The sequence below is a fragment of the Dendrobates tinctorius genome, unplaced genomic scaffold (genome assembly GCF_039654945.1).
Source record: "Dendrobates tinctorius isolate UK_male_01 unplaced genomic scaffold, ASM3965494v1 ptg000232l, whole genome shotgun sequence".
NCBI lineage: Eukaryota > Metazoa > Chordata > Amphibia > Anura > Dendrobatidae > Dendrobates > Dendrobates tinctorius.
In genome coordinates this window covers 16,273,264-16,296,792 of record NW_027361899.1, presented here as the reverse complement: position 1 = coordinate 16,296,792, position 23,529 = coordinate 16,273,264, and the positions used below count along the sequence as shown (strand labels likewise).

The 23,529-nt window shown below is 45.7% G+C and overlaps 1 protein-coding gene across 1 annotated transcript in view; it reads left to right on the top strand.

The window, feature by feature from the left end:
• The window catches only part of GALNT14 (polypeptide N-acetylgalactosaminyltransferase 14), a 531,963-nt gene that overhangs the window by 495,977 nt on the left and 12,457 nt on the right, over positions 1-23,529 (top strand). Inside the window, exons 11-13 of the mRNA XM_073556362.1 lie at positions 2,911-3,003; positions 6,763-6,846; positions 14,351-14,495. Of these exons, the coding sequence (XP_073412463.1) occupies positions 2,911-3,003; positions 6,763-6,846; positions 14,351-14,495 (322 nt within the window). The remainder of the gene's footprint in view (positions 1-2,910; positions 3,004-6,762; positions 6,847-14,350; positions 14,496-23,529) is intronic.

Below are 23,529 nucleotides of genomic sequence, written 5' to 3'. Positions count from 1 at the left end.
AGTATTATAGTAGTTATATTCTTGTACATAGGGGCAGTATTATAGTAGTTATATTCTTGTACATAGGGGCAGTATTATAGTAGTTATATTCTTGTACATAGGAGCAGTATTATAGTAGTTATATTCTTGTACATAGGGGCAGTATTATAGTAGTTATATTCTTGTACATAGCTGCAGTATTATAGTAGTTATATTCTTGTACATAGGGGCAGTATTATAGTAGTTATATTCTTGTACATAGGAGCAGTATTATAGTAGTTATATTCTTGTACATAGGAGCAGTATTATAGTAGTTATATTCTTGTACATAGGGGCAGTATTATAGTAGTTATATTCTTGTACATAGGAGCAGTATTATAGTAGCTATATTCTTGTACATAGGAGCAGTATTATAGTAGTTATATTCTTGTACATAGGGGCAGTATTATAGTAGTTATATTCTTGTACATAGGAGCAGTATTATAGTAGTTATATTCTTGTACATAGGAGCAGTATTATAGTAGTTATATTCTTGTACATAGGAGCAGTATTATAGTAGCTATATTCTTGTACATAGGAGCAGTATTATAGTAGTTATATTCTTGTACATAGGGGCAGTATTATAGTAGTTATATTCTTGTACATAGGGGCAGTATTATAGTAGTTATATTCTTGTACATAGGGGCAGTATTATAGTAGTTATATTATTGTATATAGGAGCAGTATTATAGTAGTTATATTCTTGTACATAGGAGCAGTATTATAGTAGTTATATTCTTGTATATAGGAGCAGTATTATAGTAGTTATATTCTTGTGCATAGGGGGCAGTATTATAGTAGTTATATTCTTGTACATAGAGGCAGTATTATAGTAGTTTTTTTCTTGTACATAGGGGCAGTATTATAGTAGTTATATTCTTGTACATAGGGGGCAGTATTATAGTAGCTATATTCTTGTACATAGGAAGCAGTATTATAGTAGTTATATTCTTGTACATAGGAGCAGTATTATAGTAGTTATATTCTTGTATATAGGAGCAGTATTATAGTAGTTATATTCTTGTACATAGGGGCAGTATTATAGTAGTTATATTCTTGTATATAGGAGCAGTATTATAGTAGTTATATTCTTGTGCATAGGGGGCAGTATTATAGTAGTTATATTCTTGTACATAGAGGCAGTATTATAGTAGTTTTATTCTTGTACATAGGGGCAGTATTATAGTAGTTATATTCTTGTACATAGGGGGCAGTATTATAGTAGCTATATTCTTGTACATAGGAAGCAGTATTATAGTAGCTATATTCTTGTACATAGGAGCAGTATTATAGTAGTTATATTCTTGTATATAGGAGCAGTATTATAGTAGTTATATTCTTGTACATAGGGGCAGTATTATAGTAGTTATATTCTTGTACATAGGGGCAGTATTATAGTAGTTTTATTCTTGTACATAGGGGCAGTATTATAGTAGTTATATTCTTGTACATAGGGGGCAGTATTATAGTAGCTATATTCTTGTACATAGGAAGCAGTATTATAGTAGTTGTATTCTTGTATATATTCTTGTATTTTAGTAATTGTCGGGGCAATTATGCAATTGATCGATAAGTAATGGACGAGACCGTGGCTTTTTTTCTCCAATAGGCGGGTTATTTGGAATCCAACAGTGAGCATGTAATATATACACCTCCGGTTACAATTCATGGAATATATATATATATATGTATGTGCCCTGATTCAATTACTGGCATCTCCACAATAACAAAAGGAACTAATAGCTGCCACCACCAATCGCTTATGCAGGCTGATGGGACACCCTTTTAGATAGCATATGGCTTCAGGAGTGCGGTTTACAGAGCAAGAGGAATGGAGCTATTAAATATTATATATTTAATCTGGAAAAGTTTACAGTGTTTATAAAACAATATACCATAATGTTACAAATTGGCAATGAAACAATACAGTATACCCAATCACATTAAATAAAAGGGACAATAAAAGAAAAAGGGCTAAACCTGTGTCACAGAAATGGGGGTTAGCGGAGTGAAGCACTCTTTAGAGCGATGGACAAAACCACAGAACACTGTGTCTTCAAGAACTGACAAATAACAAAAACCCAAGCTCTGATTTTCATTAGATCTAGGTTTTGTCCACATTCTTTCCCTTAGTGGGTTCATATAGGGGGCTGGTCATGGGATGTTCTAGAAAATTATGAGATCCCCAACTATCAGGAATATCTTCGCCCCTGGAGGTCCCACATGAGAGATACTGTTGTCCTGATTCCTATGACAATTTTATATTTTCATGGAGATGAAACATGACATGGATAGCATCATCCACCTTAACGTTATTAAGTTTCAGTAGTTGGAATGGACTTACCGTGATGTGAGTGTATACGTTATGTACATCACTTTGTCATAACATTGAAAATATATCTTTAATAAATATTGTATCGATGCAGACCTCAATATTCATCACTGACCACTTGCTCCATAGTGTCTGAGACAATATTTTTGTGCAGTGGAAGCCCTTGCCTCAAGAATTGTACTTCACCACCACCGAGTATGCGAATCCTAGACTTTGTAGCTGGCTCTTAGCAGATCTCCTGTTGTAATTACCTGTTCATCGCAGGAGGTCATACCTCCGGAGATTTCTTTATGCATTTTACAATTTTTCTCTATGACAGTAATTATATATTTAATTTTAAAAGTTGTAACTTTACCTTATTACCTATTAAAGATGACTATATTGTTACTTTTCATATATATTATCGCTATTATTACTTTCTCAGCCCCTGGATCCTTCTAGAACATACGGTAGAGGGGGATGGTGGCCTTTATTCTCCTTGCACTCACGTCCCTATCTCCGAAAAGCAAACATGGTGCGCACAACTCAATAACTTCTTGCTTTTTCCTGTCACTCTTCAGGAACACCAAGCGCACAGCTGAAGTATGGATGGATGAATATAAAAACCATTACTATGCAGCGAGGCCGGCTGCTCAAGGAAGACCATACGGCGAGTACGTCTCCCCTCCAGAGGATGGAATGGAAATGGGATAAAGTATAAAAAAATAGTCAGTCTTGTAATGTGTATTCGCTGGGATATTGAGCAGTGTGGACACCGTGTGCGGCATTATACAGCTGTGAATTACACCATTATTCCATTTCATACATACTACACAGGTTTATAGCTATTATCTGCCGGCCGGTGAGACGCAGTGCCTCGCTGTGCAGCTGTGCCGGATGTTTAGCCCGGGCCTGGAGATAAATATTTCCCATTTTCAGCATTATATGATTTAATTGTGCAGATATTGTACAGGTAATAATTTGAGACCGAGCGCCCGATCCCATAAGTAAGACCGAAAATCCAATTATCTGTGAATTATGGCCCCTCCGAGTACGCCGGATTCTTCCCAGCTTGTGTCTGTGCGCATGGGCCTCATCATACAGGAGAATGCCAGGGCCGTACAGGGGGAGAGGGCACGATACACACTAAGGACCCTCTCCTGGTGACCCTGACCCAGACTGACCCCCCTGCATGGCCAGAAAAAGAAAGAGTGGAGATCTGCCAGGTGCCCTCTCTACTCTCTCCGCCCCCCATTCCTGTGATGCTTCTCACTGTGGAAATTGTTCGGAGGTCTCTTTTAGAGATAGTCTGGGATCTGTAATTTTGGGGATAGTCTGGTCTTGAGGTCTGTATTTTTGAGAATAGTCTGGTCTGGGGTCTGTATTTTTGGGGATAGTCTGGTCTGGGGTCTGCAGGTGTAGGCTTTGTGATCGCTTCCTGCCTTATTTCCCGGAGGCTTTTTGATCGCTCCCTGCCTTATTCCCCAGAGGCTTTGTGATCACTCCCTGCCTTATTCCCTGGAGGCTTTGTGATCACTCCCTGCCTTATTCCCCGGAGGCTTTGTGATCACTCCCTGCCTTATTCCCCGGAGGCTTTGTGATCACTCCCTGCCTTATTCCCCGGAGGCTTTGTGATCGCTTCCTGCCTTATTCCCCGGAGGCTTTGTGATCACTCCCTGCCTTATTCCCCGGAGGCTTTGTGATCACTCCCTGCCTTATTCCCCGGAGGCTTTGTGATCACTCCCTGCCTTATTCCCTGGAGGCTTTTTGATCGTTCCCTGCCTTATTCCCAAGAGACTTTGTGATCACTCCCTGCCTTATTACCCGGAGGCTTTGTGATCGCTCCCTGCCTTATTCCCTGGAGGCTTTGTGATCGCTCCCTACCTCATTCCCTAGAGGCTTTGTGATGGCTCCCTTCCTCATTCCCCAGAGGCTTTGTGATCACTCCCTTCCTCATTCCCCGGAGACTTTGTGATCGCTCCCTGCCTTATTCCCAGGAGACTTTGTGATCACTCCCTGCCTTATTCCCCAGAGGCTTTGTGATCGCTCCCTGCCTTATTCCCAGGAGACTTTGTGATCACTCCCTGCCTTATTCCCCAGAGGCTTTGTGATCGCTCCCTGCCTTATTCCCCGGAGGCTTTGTGATCACTCCCTGCCTTATTCCCAGGAGACTTTGTGATCACTCCCTGCCTTATTCCCCGGAGGCTTTGTGATCGCTCCCTGCCTTATTCCCCAGAGGCTTTGTGATCACTCCCTTCCTCATTCCCCGGAGACTTTGTGATCGCTCCCTGCCTTATTCCCAGGAGACTTTGTGATCACTCCCTGCCTTATTCCCCAGAGGCTTTGTGATCACTCCCTGCCTTATTCCCAGGAGACTTTGTGATCACTCCCTGCCTTATTCCCCAGAGGCTTTGTGATCGCTCCCTGCCTTATTCCCCGGAGGCTTTGTGATCACTCCCTGCCTTATTCCCAGGAGACTTTGTGATCACTCCCTGCCTTATTCCCCGGAGGCTTTGTGATCGCTCCCTGCCTTATTCCCCAGAGGCTTTGTGATGGCTCCCTGCCTCATTCCCCAGAGGCTTTGTGATCACTCCCTGCATTATTCCCCAGAGACTTTGTGATGGCTCCCTGCCTCATTCCCCAGAGGCTTTGTGATCTCTCCTTGCCTTATTCCCCGGAGGCTTTGTGATCACTCCCTGCCTTATTCCCAGGAGACTTTGTGATCACTCCCTGCCTTATTCCCCGGAGGCTTTGTGATCGCTCCCTGCCTTATTCCCCAGAGGCTTTGTGATGGCTCCCTGCCTCATTCCCCAGAGGCTTTGTGATCACTCCCTGCATTATTCCCCAGAGACTTTGTGATGGCTCCCTGCCTCATTCCCCAGAGGCTTTGTGATCGCTCCCTGCCTTATTCCCTGGAGGCTTTGTGATCACTCCCTGCCTTATTCCCAGGAGACTTTGTGATCACTCCCTGCCTTATTCCCCGGAGGCTTTGTGATCGCTCCCTGCCTTATTCCCCAGAGGCTTTGTGATGGCTCCCTGCCTCATTCCCCAGAGGCTTTGTGATCACTCCCTGCATTATTCCCCAGAGACTTTGTGATCGCTCCCTGCCTTATTCCCCAGAGGCTTTGTGATCGCTCCCTGCCTTGTTCCCCTGTGGCTTTGTGATCGCTCCCTGCCTTATTGCCCTGTGGCTTTGTGATCGCTCCCTGCCTTATTGCCCTGCAGTAAAGCCTTGACAAGCAGAGATTCCAACAGTATAAGGCTCTGTGCACACCAGCATTTGAGGTGTTTAATGCTCCTTTTTGGACAGTTTTCGAAAAAGTTTTCATTTCCTGAAAAGCTTTGAAATAGTTTTTTTTTCCATGCAAAGATTTTTCCAATCTTTTGATTTGGACAGTGCCATGTTTAGAGAACTTTTTTTTCAATGAAGTGACATTGTCCTTCTTTTTTCTTCCAAACGATCCTTTGAGGAGGATTTTGGGGAAGATCTGCTCAGGAAAAACTCTTTAAAAACTGCTTAAAAAAATATTGGAAAACTCTTCCTGTTCATTTCTATTGCAAATCAACTTTGTTGCCTGTATGCAGATTTTTCTTGAGCTTTTTTTCCTTTCGAGGTCTTGAAAATCACCTGGAAGTGAAAAAGAAAGTGCTTATCTCTTCTACAAAGCAGATCCTGAAGGAAGGAATCTAGTCCATATTAGCCACTGTCCAATCAAAAGGCTGCCAAGATCATCGGAGGAAAACTTCAAAACCTTTTCCAAACCACTTCAGGAAATAAAAATCTGCACAAAACAGGAACATTTCCTCAAGGGGTTTCTATAAGAATACTGCAGATTTGTAAACCTCTCACAAACTCCATGTGAACACGGCCTCGGTGTCGTGCGCTTCTGGTGTCAGGCAGCTGGTGCTAAAGCTTTCACTGCTCCAGGATCAGTCAAGTAAAATTCTTCATGGGTATAAAATGTACAAATGTATATACCTGCAGGTGATTAGGCTGCATTCATACCCCGAATACAATCGATAAAAAAAAATATTCAGAATTTTTATCACAACGTTACTTGTGAAACCACAATATAAATTATATTTCCCTCAATACTCTAAATTATATTTAGAAGTCTCTAGCATCATGTAGATGGGTGGCATGCAATATGGAGGCCATTACAGGCCTTTGTCACCTTGGGTGTCACATCTAGAGCGGCACGCAGAATTCTGGAGCTTTGGATGTAACTAGAGTAGATTATTCCCTGGGATTAGTGCAGGATCTGTGGGAAGAATTGCTCAGATGCAGCTTTGGATGGGACTAGAGTAGATTATCCCTTGGTATCAGTGCAGGATCTGTGGGAAGAATTGCTCAGATGCAGCTTTGGATGGGACTAGAGTAGATTATTCTCAGAGAATAATCAATGGTTCATTGAGTTTTCTCTCTTTTGCAGCATTCAGAAGAGATTGTCCCTGCGACGGAGCTTAAAATGCCGACCGTTCAAGTGGTATTTGGAGAACGTGTATCCAGAACTCCAGTGAGTTATTTTGATAAAAATGTACATGATTTTTTATATATATATAATGATCAACCTTGTTTATTGAAGTGCAATACAAATGTCCTGGGTAGCGACACTGCGGGTGTTGGGGGAAGTGATCACAAATATACCATGTATGCAAGGTGGATTACTTTCACAGTAACAACCACTAGGGGGAGCTCAGAGCTTGCAGCAACCACTAGGGGGTGCTTTGTGTTTGTAACTGCCACTAGAGGAGGAACTTACTACTTGCAACCACCAGTAGGGGGAGCTCAGTGCTTGTAACCACCGCTAGGGAGAACAAAGTGCTTGTAAACACCACTAGGGGGAGCTCAGTGCTTTTAACCGCTACTAGGGAGAACTCAGTGTTTGCAGCTGCTACTAGGAGGACTTAACTCTTGTAACCGCTACTAAAAGGAGCTGTCTGCTTCTGCTTGTAACTTCCAGTAGAGGGAGCTTACTGTTTGTAACTAGAGTTGAGCGAATTTGCTTGGGTCCCTGCTTATTCGGCAAGTTATAGCGCTTACCAAATAAGATGCAGAGGGAACCCGGTTTCGTGGATCGCGCCAGCTGATCAGTGGTTCGGCTCTGCAGCTGCATGTGCCGCATGACACATGCATAGAGAGGCCAACAAACAGGCTCTCCATGCATGTGTCATGACTGTCACACAGCCACAACACATGCAGCTGTGGAGCCAATCACCTGATCAGCCGGCGAGATCCAGGAAGCTGGGTTCCCTCTGCATCTTATTTGGTAAGCGCTATAACTTGCTGAATAAGCAGGGACCCAAGCAAATTCGCTCAACTCTACTTGTAACCACCACTAGAGGGAGCTTACTGCTTGTAACCACCACTAGAGGGAGCTTACTGCTTGTAACCACCACTAGAGGGATCTTACTGCTTGTAACCACCACTAGATGAAGCTTACTGCTTGTAACCACCACTAGAGGGAGCTTACTGCTTGTAACCACCACTAGAGGGAGCTTACTGCTTGAAACCACCACTAGAGGGAGCTTACTGCTTGAAACCACCACTAGAGGGCACTTACTGCTTGTAACTGCTACTAGAGGGATCTTACTGCTTGTAACCACCACTAGAGGGATCTTACTGCTTGTAACCACCACTAGAGGGAGCTTACTGCTTGTAACCACCACTAGAGGGAGCTTACTGCTTGTTACCACCACTAGAGGGAGCTTACTGCTTGTAACCACCAATAGATGAAGCTTACTGCTTGTAAGCACCACTAGAGGGAGCTTACTGCTTGTAACCACCACTAGAGGGAGCTTACTGCTTGAAACCACCACTAGAGGGAACTTACTGGTTGTAACTGCTACTAGAGGGATCTTACTGCTTGTAACCACCACTAGAGGGATTTTACTGCTTGTAACCACCACTAGAGGGAGCTTACTGCTTGTAACCACCACTAGAGGGAACTTACTGCTTGTAACCACTACTAGAGGGAGCTTACTGCTTGTAACCACCACTAGAGGGAGCTTACTGCTTGTAACCACCACTAGAGGGAGCTTACTGCTTTTAACCACTACTAGAGGGATCTTACTGCTTGTAACCACCACTAGAGGGAGCTTACTGCTTGTAACCACCACTAGAGGGAGCTTACTGCTTTTAACCACCACTAGAGGGATCTTACTGCTTGTAACCACCACTAGAGGGATCTTACTACTTGTAACCACCACTAGAGGGAGATTACTGCTTGTAACCACCACTAGAGGGATCTTACTGCTTGTAACCACCACTAGAGGGAACTTGCTGCTTTTAACCACCACTAGAGGGATCTTACTGCTTGTAACCACCACTAGAGGGAGCTTACTGCTTGTAACCACGACTAGAGGGATCCTACTACTTATAATCACCACTAGAGGGAGATTACTGCTTGTAACCACCACTAGAGGGATCTTACTGCTTGTAACCACCACTAGAGGGATCCTACTACTTGTAACCACCACTAGAGGGATCTTACTGCTTGTAACCACCACTAGAGGGATCCTACTACTTGTAACCACCACTAGAGGGAGATTACTGCTTGTAACCACCACTAGAGGGATCTTACTGCTTGTAACCACCACTAGAGGGAACTTGCTGCTTTTAAAACCACCACTAGAGGGATCTTACTGCTTGTAACCACCACTAGAGGGATTTTACTGCTTGTAACCACCACTAGAGGGAGCTTACTGCTTGTATCTAGAGTTGAGCGAATTTGCTTTGGTCCCTGCTTATGCGGCAAGTTATAGCGCTTACCAAATAAGATGCAGAGGGAACCCAGTTTCGTGGATCGCGCCGGGTGATCAGTGGTTCAGCTCTGCAGCTGCATGTGCCACATGACACATGCATAGAGAGGCCAACAAACAGGCTCTCCATGCATGTGTCATGACTGTCACACAGCCACGACACATGCAGCTGTGGAGCCAATCAGCTGATCAGCCGGCGAGATCCAGGAAGCTGGGTTCCCTCTGCATCTTATTTGGTAAGCGCTATAACTTGCTGAATAAGCAGGGACCCAAGCAAATTCGCTCAACTCTACTTGTAACCACCACTAGAGAGAGCTTACTGTTTGTAACCACCAATAGAGGGAACTTACTGCTTGTAACCACCACTAGAGGGATCTTACTGCTTGTAACAACCACAAGAGGGATCTTACTGCTTGTAACCACCACTAGAGGGAGCTTACTGTTTGTAACCACCAATAGAGGGAACTTACTGCTTGTAACCACCACTAGAGGGATCCTAGTACTTGTACCCACCACTAGAGGGAGATTACTGCTTGTAACCACCACTATAGAGATCTTACTGCTTGTAACCACCACTAGAGGGAGCTTACTGCTTGTAACCACCACTAGAGGGAGCTTACTGCTTGTAACCACCACTAGAGGGAGCTTACTGCTTGTAACCACCACTAGAGGGAGCTTACTCCTTGTAACCACCACTAGAGGGAGATTACTGCTTGTAACCACCACTAGAGGGATCTTACTGCTTGTAACCACCACTAGAGGGATCTTACTACTTGTAACCACCACTAGAGGGAGATTACTGCTTGTAACCACCACTAGAGGGATCTTACTGCTTGTAACCACCACTAGAGGGAACTTGCTGCTTTTAACCACCACTAGAGGGATCTTACTGCTTGTAACCACCACTAGAGGGAGCTTACTGCTTGTAACCACCACTAGAGGGATCCTACTACTTATAATCACCAATAGAGGGAGATTACTGCTTGTAACCACCACTAGAGGGATCTTACTGCTTGTAACCACCACTAGAGGGATCCTACTACTTGTAACCACCACTAGAGAGATCTTACTGCTTGTAACCACCACTAGAGGGATCTTACTGCTTGTAACCACCACTAGAGGGATCCTACTACTTGTAACCACCACTAGAGGGAGATTACTGCTTGTAACCACCACTAGAGGGATCTTACTGCTTGTAACCACCACTAGAGGGAACTTGCTGCTTTTAAAACCACCACTAGAGGGATCTTACTGCTTGTAACCACCACTAGAGGGATTTTACTGCTTGTAACCACCACTAGAGGGAGCTTACTGCTTGTATCTAGAGTTGAGCGAATTTGCTTTGGTCCCTGCTTATGCGGCAAGTTATAGCGCTTACCAAATAAGATGCAGAGGGAACCCGGTTTCGTGGATCGCGCCGGGTGATCAGTGGTTCAGCTCTGCAGCTGCATGTGCCACATGACACATGCATAGAGAGGCCAACAAACAGGCTCTCCATGCATGTGTCATGACTGTCACACAGCCACGACACATGCAGCTGTGGAGCCAATCAGCTGATCAGTCGGCGAGATCCAGGAAGCTGGGTTCCCTCTGCATCTTATTTGGTAAGCGCTATAACTTGCTGAATAAGCAGGGACCCAAGCAAATTCGCTCAACTCGACTTGTAACCACCACTAGAGAGAGCTTACTGTTTGTAACCACCAATAGAGGGAACTTACTGCTTGTAACCACCACTAGAGGGATCTTACTGCTTGTAACAACCACAAGAGGGATCTTACTGCTTGTAACCACCACTAGAGGGAGCTTACTGCTTGTAACCACCACTAGAGGGAGTTTACTGCTTGTAACCACCACTAGGTGAAGCTTACTGCTTGTAACCACCACTAGAGGGAGCTTACTGCTTGAAACCACCACTAGAGGGAACTTACTGCTTGTAACTGCTACTAGAGGGATCTTACTGCTTTTAACCACCACTAGAGGGATCTTACTGCTTGTAACCACCACTAGAGGGAGCTTACTGCTTGTAACCACTACTAGAGGGAGCTTACTGCTTGTAACCACCACTAGAGGGAGCTTACTGCTTTTTACCACCACTAGAGGGATCTTACTGCTTGTAACCACCACTAGAGAGATCCTACTACTTTTAACCACTACTAGAGGGATCTTACTGCTTGTAACCACCACTAGAGGGATCCTACTACTTGTACCCACCACTAGAGGGATTTTACTGCTTGTAACCACCATTAGAGGGATCCTACTACTTGTAACCACCACTAGAGAGATCTTACTGCTTGTAACCATCACTAGAGGAATCTTACTGCTTGTAACCACCACTAGAGAGATCCTACTACTTGTAACCACTACTAGAGGGATCTTACTGCTTGTAACCACCACTAGAGGGATCCTACTACTTGTACCCACCACTAGAGGGATTTTACTGCTTGTAACCACCATTAGAGGGATCCTACTACTTGTAACCACCGCTAGAGGGATTTTACTGCTTGTAACTACCACTAGAGGGAGCTTACTGCTTGTAGGTCTTTTTTATTATTATAAAATCCTTCACGACGTTACAAAATAAAACACAACAGAACAAACATAGAACAAAAACTCCAATCAAAAACAATATGACAAAATCAGACACAAACACAAAGAAATAAACCAGAAATGGAAACAATAAGGAAATTCTCGACCTACAAAACGGGAAAAGAAAATTAAATTAAAGAAACAAAAAAAAAAAAAAAAACTAAAAAAACAAAACGAAAAAAGAACAAAATTACAATAATTACACCAGTACCCCCTTAAAATAATAAATAAATAAAATCATGTAAAACCCCCGACCCAGCTCCATTCACACTATTATATACAACCCTGAACTACATTTACACCGTCCTATATACAATACTATATACACTATATACAATATAAACATATGACACCAGTCCGAATATTGTACAAGACACCAGAACACACCTAATACCCTCTGGTCCCACTGCCTTACCTCACAGACTCCCCCTTACACCGCCACATTCACACTTACGACAAACCTAATTACAAACATAGTATACAAAATTAACAAAATTTATATATTTTTTTTTTTTTTTAACACTATATATAAAACACACATCTAGTCTAACTATCCCACCACCTCTGATCCAGCTCTGGCCACAAAGTTCAGGATTTCTCCGAGCTAGGATCAGGCCCCAAAGTTTTTCCCCAGGCGGGGCCTGGACCAGGCCAGATCAGTCTCTTATCACCGCTGTTGAAAACCCCCCATCCCCCCAATCCCCCCACCCAACCTAACTAAGACCCTCTATTATACACAATATATACAATACATACATTACACTATATACAATATATACATAAACCAACGTTACAGAACATAACCTACGTACTCACCACTTAAGGCTCAAGTTCGATGCTTGCAAACCTTCTATTCAGGAGACTGAAATTCAAAACAAAACTCTAGAGTGAAAAGACATCAGCCCACCACCAGGATATAGGAGTACTAACGGACTAAGGCACCCCGAAGGAGAAACCCCTCCAGAGATGGGCCGCCCTCCGGTCACCCAGTCTTTCATACTCCAGAGAACGGACCCTCACCAGGGCACCTAGGGTGCTGCTATAAACTTCGTCTACACGGAGGATTTTACTCTGCGTCGAAACTAAAACTCGTGCGTTCCACGTGAAGTACCTGACCACTGCGCTGACTATAAATAAAGTGACTCTGTCCCTTCTCCCGAGGTCTCCGAACGCTCCATAGGCCCACTCGGCATAGGACAGAGTAGCCAGCCGCGGCCAACCAATGGAAGCTCCCACCCTGTTGTACACCTCTGTATTAAAGGGACAATGAAGCAGGAAGTGCTCCATGCTTTCCAGCATGTTGGCACAAACCTCACGGGGGCAATTCCTGTCCTCGGAGCTCCTGTACTTCAGATTGTCCCTCACATACAACTTACCTTGGAAGCAGCTCCAAGTCAAGTCCCAGTACTTCTTGGGGATCCTATTAGAATTTAACAAACTCAACCCAACCTCTAGATCCCGACTTGGGCAGTCCTTGAGGACCAATGGACTCTGAAAATGCGAAAGCAAGACCCGCATGTCGAGGAGTTTCCTCGGGAGGGACCTCACCTCCCACATTCCCAGATCCCACCGGAGCATCATCTTCAGAACCGGGGTAACATAAGCCGGGAGATGCCCATGCGGTGTGCGAAGATCCTTCAATCTTCCCCCTGTCTCCCATTCCTGGAAGAAAGGCTGAAACCATCCCTTGCAGGAGAATACCCACGTAGGAGCCCTCTCTTTCCAGAGGTTTGCAGCTTACTGCTTGTAACCACCCTAGAGGGAGCTTACTGCTTGTAACCACCACTAAAGGGATCCTACTACTTGTAACCACCACTAGAGGGAGCTTACTACTTGTAACCACCACTAGAGGGATCTTACTGCTTGTAACCACCATTAGAGGGAGCTTACTGCTTGTAACCATCGCTAGAGGGAGCTTACTGCTTGTAACCACCACTAGAGAAATCCTACTGCTTGTAACCACCACTAGAGGGATTTTATTGCTTGTAACCACCACTAGAGGGAGCTTACTGCTTGTAAACACCACTAGAAGGAGCTTACTGCTTTTATACACCATTAGAGGGAGCTTACTGCTTGTAGCCAGCTTTAGAGGGAGATTTCTGGTTGTAACCATCACTAGTGGGGGCTAAGTCCTTGTAACAGCTACTAGGGGGACTTAACACTTGTAACTGCTGCTAGAGAGAGCTTGATCCTTGTAACCCCCACTAGGGGGAGCTTGATCCTTGTAACCCCCACTAGGGGGAGCTCAGTGCTTGTAACCCCCACTAGGGGTGGCTCAGTGCTTGTATTTGCCACTAAGGAAAGCTTAGTGCATAATATTATATATTGAACTGAATAACAATACGATATGCAGTTGCTCCCTCTAGTGACTGGTGCATGTAGCACCTTTTTGTCTTTTACATTTATGTCAATTCTGAAAATTTAGAGCCATGACGTGGAAAAATTATACTTTGAGATATTAAAAATTATTTTTGGGGTCTTTCCTTTGCAATAAATTATCATTATTAGGTCGAACTCTACGGGCCCCGATGATCAGAAGTCATCAATCACATAGGTTTTTTTGGTGTTGGTTCATCTGTAATATTATGGAATAGATGATTCTTTCGGGACTGTGTCGGCGATTCCTCCATTGTCCAGTGACCATTTTAATGATGTCATTCGTGTGTTTTCCAGAATCCCTGTGGAATCCTTATCAAAATCAGGAATAATCAGACAAAGACAGCGATGTGTCGAGTCCCAGAAGACCGGAGGGCAGGATGCTCCCACCCTAAACCTAGTACCTTGTATTAGCCTTAAAGAGGTGTCTGAAAAATCTCAGGTACATCCATATTCTGCTCTAGAATATCCATTTCCACATGTCTTTATTGATAACGAGGAGTCTCAGATTCTTGTCCCCTGTCAGACCCTGCTGTAGATGATGGCTCAATGATTGTTTTATTACTACGCTGAGGTCAGGGATCGTTGTTTAGCAGAATGATGTTTTTTTTTCTCTTGGTTCTCCAGTTTCCAACCATAGGGGATAACTTAAAATTCAGACTTCATTCAGCCGCCACTAGGGGGAGCTGAGGAGCCTCCTGTATACACATTGAGCCCAATGAGAAAACTGTATGTGGCTCCCATGCTCCCCCTAGTGGTAGCTGCTGGCAGCCTGGATTTTGTAGTTTGTCTTTGACTGAATATTCTGGGTCTATGGAAAACAGAACTCTGACCTTTACAGAGAGTTTAAGAAATGAATCACAACACATCATGGGCGTAATACCCTTCCAAGGGAATTGGAAATGCTGTGAAAGATTTCCATAGCAAAACCACTAGAAACTCTAGTACAAATTCATTTCTGCAAATTTGCTGCTGTGAATAGGGCAAACAAAGTAAAAATCCCATGGAGCTTCCGTGGCTCCTGTGCTTGTATGTGTATAGTCCCAACCCCTGCAATGACATTTTTTTCATATCGCTGATGCAGTTTATCATTGGCTGCAGCGGTCGTGGGAAGAGTCCTGAGTATGGATGATTTTCTTATTTAAAATTTTCCAAAAAGTGACCTGATGAATCTGGTGTACTTATGGTGGGAATTTATGTAAGTATGGCTATAGAATCCTTTAGGAAAAGACTGGAGCTCTAGCTAGACTTTGAAATACTCATTTTAACCTCAGCATCCTTATAAAACTATCCTTATATGGATTTTCAAGTAAGTACACCTGCTTCTCTGGGCGTATTGAGATCTATTTAATTATGTGCACATTTTGCATTATGTAATATGGTGACAGATTTGTTTTGAACCAGATTTGTCACCATATTTTACAAAATAAACTGTATACATTATTAAATACAAATCTATATCTAATGGGGCTGATGTACTTACTTTGAAAATCAATGTCAGAATTGCTATGTGGTGTAGATATCAAAATGAGCATTGTTTGAGTACAGCTATAGAGTGAGAAAGCTCATTGCACCCGTATTCAGTCTCTGCCCATACAGCTTGTACTTGAGCAATGTGAGATTTTAGCATCAGCGGGAAAGAAACTTACTGAGGAGAAGCTGTCCATGAGGCTAAAGGGTGGATATTCAACTGCAGGGAGGAGGGACACTGAAGAGCCGTCAATCAGGCTAAAGGGTGGATATTCAACTGCAGGTAGGAGGGGCACTGAGGAGCTGTCAATCAGGCTAAAGGATGAATATTCAGCTGCAGGGAGGAGGGACACTGAAGAGCCATCAATCAGGCTAAAGGGTGAATATTCATCTGCATGGAGGAGGGACATTGAGGAGCTGTCAATCAGTCTAGGTGGGCAGATATTTAGCAGCAGCAGGAAGGAGGGACACTAAGGCACTAGCAATCCAACTAAAGGGCAGATATTCAATGGCAGGGAGGAGGGGAAATGAAGAGGGGCTGTCCATCAGGGAGGTAAGGCACTGAGTTGCTGTGAATCAGACCACTAAGTGGATGGAGATTCAGGATAAACAGGAAGGAGGCACATTGAGAGGGTGGCAATCAGACTAGATGGGTGGAAATTGTGATCAAATGTTCAAAAAGCATTATTCAGCCATTTTGTCATTAATTTTTCAAAGAAAATACACCAGCTTTATTATGTCTAGGATCTATTTAAAGGGAACCTGTAAAAAAAAATGCTGTTAATTTGTAGATATGGGGTTAACAGCGTTTGGGGACGTGACCGTTTCCCTTTAATAATATAAAATTAATAAATTTAAAGAATAGCTAAATTTTTGGGGGATCTTTTATAAGTTTTAGCCCCTTTAATTAGAGAAAAAAAACAGAGTGCATGGTATATAAAGTCATTTGCTTTCTAATGCATCTGTGTTGCACTGTGCATTCTCCTGTCTCCTGATCTGTGCTGCTCTGTGCACTCTCCTATCTCCTGATCTGTGCTGTGCTGTGCACTCTCCTGTCTCCTGATCTGTGCTCCACTGTGCACTCTCCTGTTTCCTGATCTGTGCTCCGCTGTGCACTCTCCTATCTCCTGATCTGTGCTGCACTGTGTGCTCTCCTGTCTCCTGATCTGTGCAGCGTTGTGCACTCTCCTATCTACTGATCTGTGTTGCGCTGTGCGCTCTCCTGTCTCCTGATCTGCGCTTCACTGTGCGCTCTCCTGTCTCCTGATCTGCGCTGCACTGTGCACTCTCCTGTCTCCTGATCTGTGCTGCGCTGTGCTCTCTCCTGTCTCCTGATCTGCGCTGCACTGTGCACTCTCCTGTCCTGTGCTGCGCTGTGCGCTCTCCTGTCTCCTGATCTGCGCTTCACTGTGCGCTCTCCTGTCTCCTGATCTGTGCTGCGCTGTGCGCTCTCCTGTCTCCTGATCTGTGCTGCGCTGTGCTCTCTCCTGTCTCCTGATCTGTGCTGCGCTGTGCTCTCTCCTGTCTCCTGATCTGTGCTGCACTGTGCGTTCTCCTGTCTCCTGATCTGCATTTCACTGTGCGCTCTCCTGTCTCCTGATCTGTATGCTCCACTGTGCACTCTCCTGTCTCCTGATCTGTGCACTCTCCTGTCTCCTGATCTGTGCTGCGCTGTGCATTCTCCTGTCTCCTGATCTGTGCTGCACTGTGCACCCTCCTATCTCTTGATCTGTGCTGCGCTGTGCACTCTTCTGTCTCCTGATCTGTATGCTCCACTGTGCACTCTCCTGTCTCCTGATCTGTGCTGCACGCTCTCCTGTCTCCTGATTTGTATGCTCCACTGTGCGTTCTCCTGTCTCCTGATCTGTGCTGCACTGTGCACCCTCCTGTCTCCTGATCTGTATGCTCCACTGTGCGCTCTCCTGTCTCCTGATCTTTGCTGCGCTGTGCACTCTCCTGTCTCCTGATCTGTGCTGCGCGTTCTCCTGTCTCCTGATCTGTGCTGCGCTGTGCGCTCTCCTGATCTGTGCTGCGCTGTGCGCTCTCCTGTCTCCTTATCTGCGCTTCACTGTGCACCCTCCTACCTCCTGATCTGTGCTGCTCTGTGCACTCTCCTGTCTCCTGATCTGTGAAGCACTGTGCACCCTCCTATCTCCTGATCTGTGCTGCGCTGTGCACTCTCCTGTCTCCTGATCTTTGCTGCACTGTGCACTCTCCTGTCTCCTGATCTGTGCTGCGCTGTGCGTTCTCCTGTCTCCTAATCTGTGCTGCGCTGTGCGTTCTCCTGTCTCCTGATCTGTGCTGCGCTGTGCGCTCTCCTGTCTCCTGATCTGCGCTTCAATGTGCATTCTCCTGTCTCCTGATCTGTGCAGCACTGTGCACCCTCCTATCTCCTGATCTGTGCTGCGCTGTGCACTCTCCTGTCTCCTGATCTGTGCTCCACTGTGCACTCTCCTGTCTCCTGATCTGTGCTGTGCTGTGCGCTCTTCTGTCTCCTGATCTGTGCTGCGCTGTGCACTCTCCTGTCTCCTGATCTGTGCTCCACTGTGCACTCTCCTGTCTCCTGATCTGTGCTGTGCGTTCTCCTATCTCCTGATCTGTGCTGCGCTGTGCGCTCTCCTGATCTGTGCTGCGCTGTGCGCTCTCCTGTCTCCTGATCTGTGCTGCGCTGTGCGCTCTCCTGTCTCCTGATCTGTGCTGCGCTGTGCACTCTCCTGTCTCCTGATCTGTGCTGCGCTGTGCACTCTCCTGTCTCCTGATCTGTGCTGCGCTGTGCGCTCTCCTGTCTCCTGATCTGTGCTGCGCTGTGCGCTCTCCTGTCTCCTGATCTGTGCTGCACTGTGCGCTCTCCTGTCTCCTGATCTGTGCTCCACTGTGCACTCTCCTATCTCCTGATCTGTGCTGCGCTGTGCGCTCTCCTGTCTCCTGTTCTGTATGTTCCACTGTGCACTCTCCTGTCTCCTGATCTGTGCTGCGCTGTGCGCTCTCCTGTCTCCTGATCTGTGCTGCGCTGTGCGCTCTCCTGTCTCCTGATCTGTGCTGCGCTGTGCGCTCTCCTGTCTCCTGATCTGTGCTGCGCTGTGCGCTCTCCTGTCTCCTGATCTGTGCTGCGCTGTGCGCTCTCCTGTCTCCTGATCTGTGCTCCGCTGTGCGCTCTCCTGTCTCCTGATCTGTGCTCCACTGTGCACTCTCCTGTCTCCTGATCTGTGCTGCACTGTGCACTCTCCTGTCTCCTGATCTGTGCTCCACTGTGCACTCTCCTGTCTCCTGATCTGTGCTGCGCTGCGCTCTCTCCTGTCTCCTGATCTGTGCTGCGCGCTCTCCTGTCTCCTGATCTGTATGCTCCACTGTGCACTCTCCTGTCTCCTGATCTGTGCTGCACTGTGCACTGTCCTGTCTCCTGATCTGTGCTGCGCGCTCTCCTGTCTCCTGATCTGTGCTGCACTGTGCACTCTCCTGATCTGTGCTGCGCTGTGCGCTCTCCTGTCTCCTGATCTGTGTGCTCCACTGTGCGCTCTTCTGTCTCCTGATCTGTGTGCTCCACTGTGCACTCTCCTGTCTCCTGATCTGTGCTGCACTGTGCGCTCTCCTGTCTCCTGATCTGTGCTGCGCTGTGCGCTCTCCTGTCTCCTGATCTGTGCTGCGCTGTGCGCTCTCCTGTCTCCTGATCTGTGCTGCGCTGTGCGCTCTCCTGTCTCCTGATCTGTGTGCTCCACTGTGCACTCTCCTGTCTCCTGCTCTGTGCTGCACTGTGCGCTCTCCTGTCTCCTGATCTATATGCTCCACTGTGCACTCTCCTGTCTCCTGATCTGCGCTTCACTGTGCACTCTCCTATCTCCTGATCTGTGCTGCGCTGTGCGCTCTCCTGTCTCCTGATCTGTGCTGCGCTGTGCACTCTCCTGATCTGTGCTGCGCTGTGCGCTTTCCTGTCTCTTGATCTGTGCTGCATTGTGCACTCTCCTGTCTCCTGATCTGTGCTGCGCTGTGCGCTCTCCTGTCTCCTGATCTGTGCTGCGCTGTGCGCTCTCCTGATCTGTGCTGCGCTGTGCGCTCTCCTGTCTCTTGATCTGTGCTCCACTGTGCACTCTCCTGTCTCCTGATCTGTGCTGCACTGTGCACTCTCCTGTCTCCTGATCTTTGCTGCACTGTGCACTCTCCTATCTCCTGATCTGTGCTGCACTGTGCACTCTCCTGTCTCCTGATCTGTGCTGCGCTGTGCACTCTCCTGTCTCCTGATCTTTGCTGCACTGTGCACTCTCCTGTCTCCTGATCTGTGCTGCGCTGTGCGCTCTCCTGTCTCCTGATCTGTGCTGCGCTGTGCACTCTCCTGTCTCCTGATCTGTGCTGCACTGTGCACTCTCCTGTCTCCTGATCTGTGCTGCACTGTGCACTCTCCCGTCTCCTGATCTGTGCTGCGCTGTGCACTCTCCCGTCTCCTGATCTGTGCTGCGCTGTGCACTCTCCCGTCTCCTGATCTGTGCTGCGCTGTGCACTCTCCCGTCTCCTGATCTGTGCTGCGCTGTGCACTCTCCCGTCTCCTGATCTGTGCTGCGCTGTGCACTCTCCCGTCTCCTGATCTGTGCTGCGCTGTGCGCTCTCCTGTCTCCTGATTTGTGCAATTCTCAGACATCTTTTGAGCGATCTGTGGGGTCCCAGGACCTGGAATCCCACCCATCTGCTCATAATTAAAGGGTTCTTGTTACTCTTTAATATTGCGAGTCCTGGGGACGGGGTCCCCTACAAGCTGTAATAGTAGATGGAGAACGGCAAACCTCCCAAGAAAGAATCGCGGTCGCTGACTCTGTGCTGCTGCTTCCTCCTGTACAGTGTGAGGACAGATAAACCGTGGAGATAAAGGAAGTATATTGCTCCTTACACTGACAGATAAACTGCTGAGATTGCTTTATTCTCTGATCTCCGGGTTCTGCGCTGCCGAGTAAATGTGGAATTATTTGCTGCACTTATCACAATCCATTACCTGACGTTCCTGCGCTTGTCTTCCTGACACATATAGTGAATCCACGGCCCGCGCTGACCTCCAATTATATCATAAAGCCGGAGATTCATGGTGTCAGCTCTTCCCCGGCTCCGGACGCTGTGTACAAAGCTCCATCTCTGCCGATTGTTGCGGCCACGTTTCTAATTCCAGTTTCCTATTACCAGCAGATTAATAGATCGCCCGGCTCACTCGTGTAACAAACGCTGGGTCAGCGCCATTCAGGGGGAGCGTCCCATAAATGTCCAGTGCGCTGGGAACGTCAGCCGCAGCCACACTGATTTCCCTGCTCGATAACCCACGTATCTCCTGCAACAATGTATCACTCACCGGTGGCTGCAAAACTAATTATCCTCAAATTCGGTGATGGCCAAATTGGTTCTAGAGATTATCATATACTGTGAGCTGAATGCCGTGCAACTAATATATGTGTAGAAAAAAGTCCCATACACTGTACAGCCCTGCAATGCTGACGACTCCAAATTCAGCGCTGGTCAATTTCTTAACATATCTAATATAATTATTATTATTACACTGACGCAAAGTTCCAAATCTTCTGCTAAAGAGGAAATCAAAACATTACACGGTATATACAGTTGTGCCCAAAAGTATTGACACCCCTGCAATTCTGTCAGATAATACTCAGTTTCTTCCTGAAAATGATTGCTAACACAAATTCTTTGTTATTATTATCTTCATTTAATTTGTCTTAAATGAAAACACAAAAAGAATTGTCCTAAAGCCAAATTGGATATAATTCCACACCAAACATAAAAAAGAGGGTGGACAAAAGTATTGGCACTGTTCGAAAAATCATGTGATACTTCTCTAATTTGTGTAACTAACAGCACCTGTAACTTACCTGTGGCACCTAACAGGTGTTGGCAATAAGTAAATCACACTTGCAGCCAGTTGACATGGATTAAAGTTGACTCAACCTCTGTCCTGTGTCCTTGTGTGTACCACATTGAGCATGGAGAAAAGAAAGACCAAAGAACTGTCTGAGGACTTGAGAAACCAAATTGTGAGGAAGCATGAGCAATCTCAAGGCTACAAGTCCATCTCCAAAGATCTGAATGTTCCTGTGTCTACCGTGCACAGTGTCATCAAGAAGTGTAAAGCCCATGGCACTGTGGCTAACCTCCCTAGATGTGGACGGAAAAGAAAAATTGACAAGAGATTTCAACGCAAGATTATGCGGCTGTTGGATAAAGAACCTCAACTAACATCCAAACAAGTTCAAGCTGCCCTGCAGTCCGAGGGTACAACAGTGTCAACCCGTACTATCCGTCGGCGTCTGAATGAAAAGGGACTGTATGGTAGGAGACCCAGGAAGACCCCACTTCTTACCCCGAGACATAAAAAAGCCAGGCTGGAGTTTGCCAAAACTTACCTGAAAAAGCCTAAAACGTTTTAGAAGAATGTTCTCTGGTCAGATGAGACAAAAGTAGAGCTTTTTGGGCAAAGGCATCAACATAGAGTTTACAGGAGAAAAAAAAGAGGCATTCAAAGAAAAGAACAAGGTCCCTACAGTCAAACATGGCAGAGGTTCCCTGATGTTTTCGGGTTGCTTTGCTGCCTCTGGCACTGGACTGCTTGACCGTGTGCATGGCATTACAAAGTCTGAAGACTACCAACAAATTTTACAGCATAACGTTGGGCCCAGTGTGAGAAAGCTGGGTCTCCCTCAGAGGTCATGGGTCTTCCAGACAATGACCCAAAACACAGTTCAAAAAGCACTAGAAAATGGTTTGAGAGAAAGCACTGGAGACTTCTAAGGTGGCCAGCAATGAGTCCAGACCTGAATCCCATAGAACACCTGTGGAGAGATCTAAAAATGGCAGTTTGGAGAAGGCACCCTTCAAATATCAGGGACCTGGAGTAGTTTGCCAAAGAAGAATGGTCTAAAATTCCAGCAGAGCATTGTAAGAAACTCATTGATGGTTACCGGAAGCGGTTGGTCACAGTTATTTTGGCTAAAGGTTGTGCAACCAAGTATTAGGCTGAGGGTACTAATACTTTTATCTGGCCCATTTTTGGAGTTTTGTGTGAAATGATCAATGTTTTGCTTCATTCTCTTTTGTGTTTTTTCACTTAATACAAATTAAATGAAGATAATAATACCAAAGAATTTGGGTTAGCAATCATTTTCAGGAATAAACTGAGTACTATCTGACAGAATTGCAGGGGTGTCAATACTTTTGGCCACAACTGTACCTGCAGCCGCCACTAGGAGGATCTCACTACATACAAATTTATACAGTCACCACTAGGGGGAGCACACTACATACAGATTTATACATCCACCAGAAGAGGGAGCTCACTACATATAGATTTATGCATCCTCCACTAGGGGGAGCTGACTACTTACAAACTTATAAAGTCACCGCTAGAGGGAGCTCACTGCATACAGATTTATACAGTCACCACTAGGGGAGCTCACTAGATACAGATTTATACAGTCACCACTAAGAGGAGCACACTAAATACAGATTTATACATCCACCACTAGAGGGAGATTACTACATACAGATTTATACAGCCACCACTAGAGGGAGCTCACTACACACAGATTTATATGGCCACCACTAGGAGGAGCTCACTACATACAGATTTATACAGCCACCACTAGGAGGAGCTCACTGCATACAGATTTATACAGTCACCACTAGGAGGAGCTCACTGCATACAGATTTATACAGTCACCACTAGGAGGAGCTCACTACATACAGATTTATACATCAACCACTAGAGGGAGATCACTACATACAGATTTATACAGCCACCACTAGAGGGAGCTCACTACACACAGATTTATACAGCCACCACTAGGAGGAGCTTACTACATACAGGTTTATACAGCCACCACTAGAGGGAGCTCACTGCACACAGATTTATACAGCCACCACTAGGAGGAGCTTACTACATACAGGTTTATACAGCCACCACTAGAGGGAGCTCACTGCACACAGATTTACAGTGGGGAAAAAAAGTATTTAGTCAGTCAGCA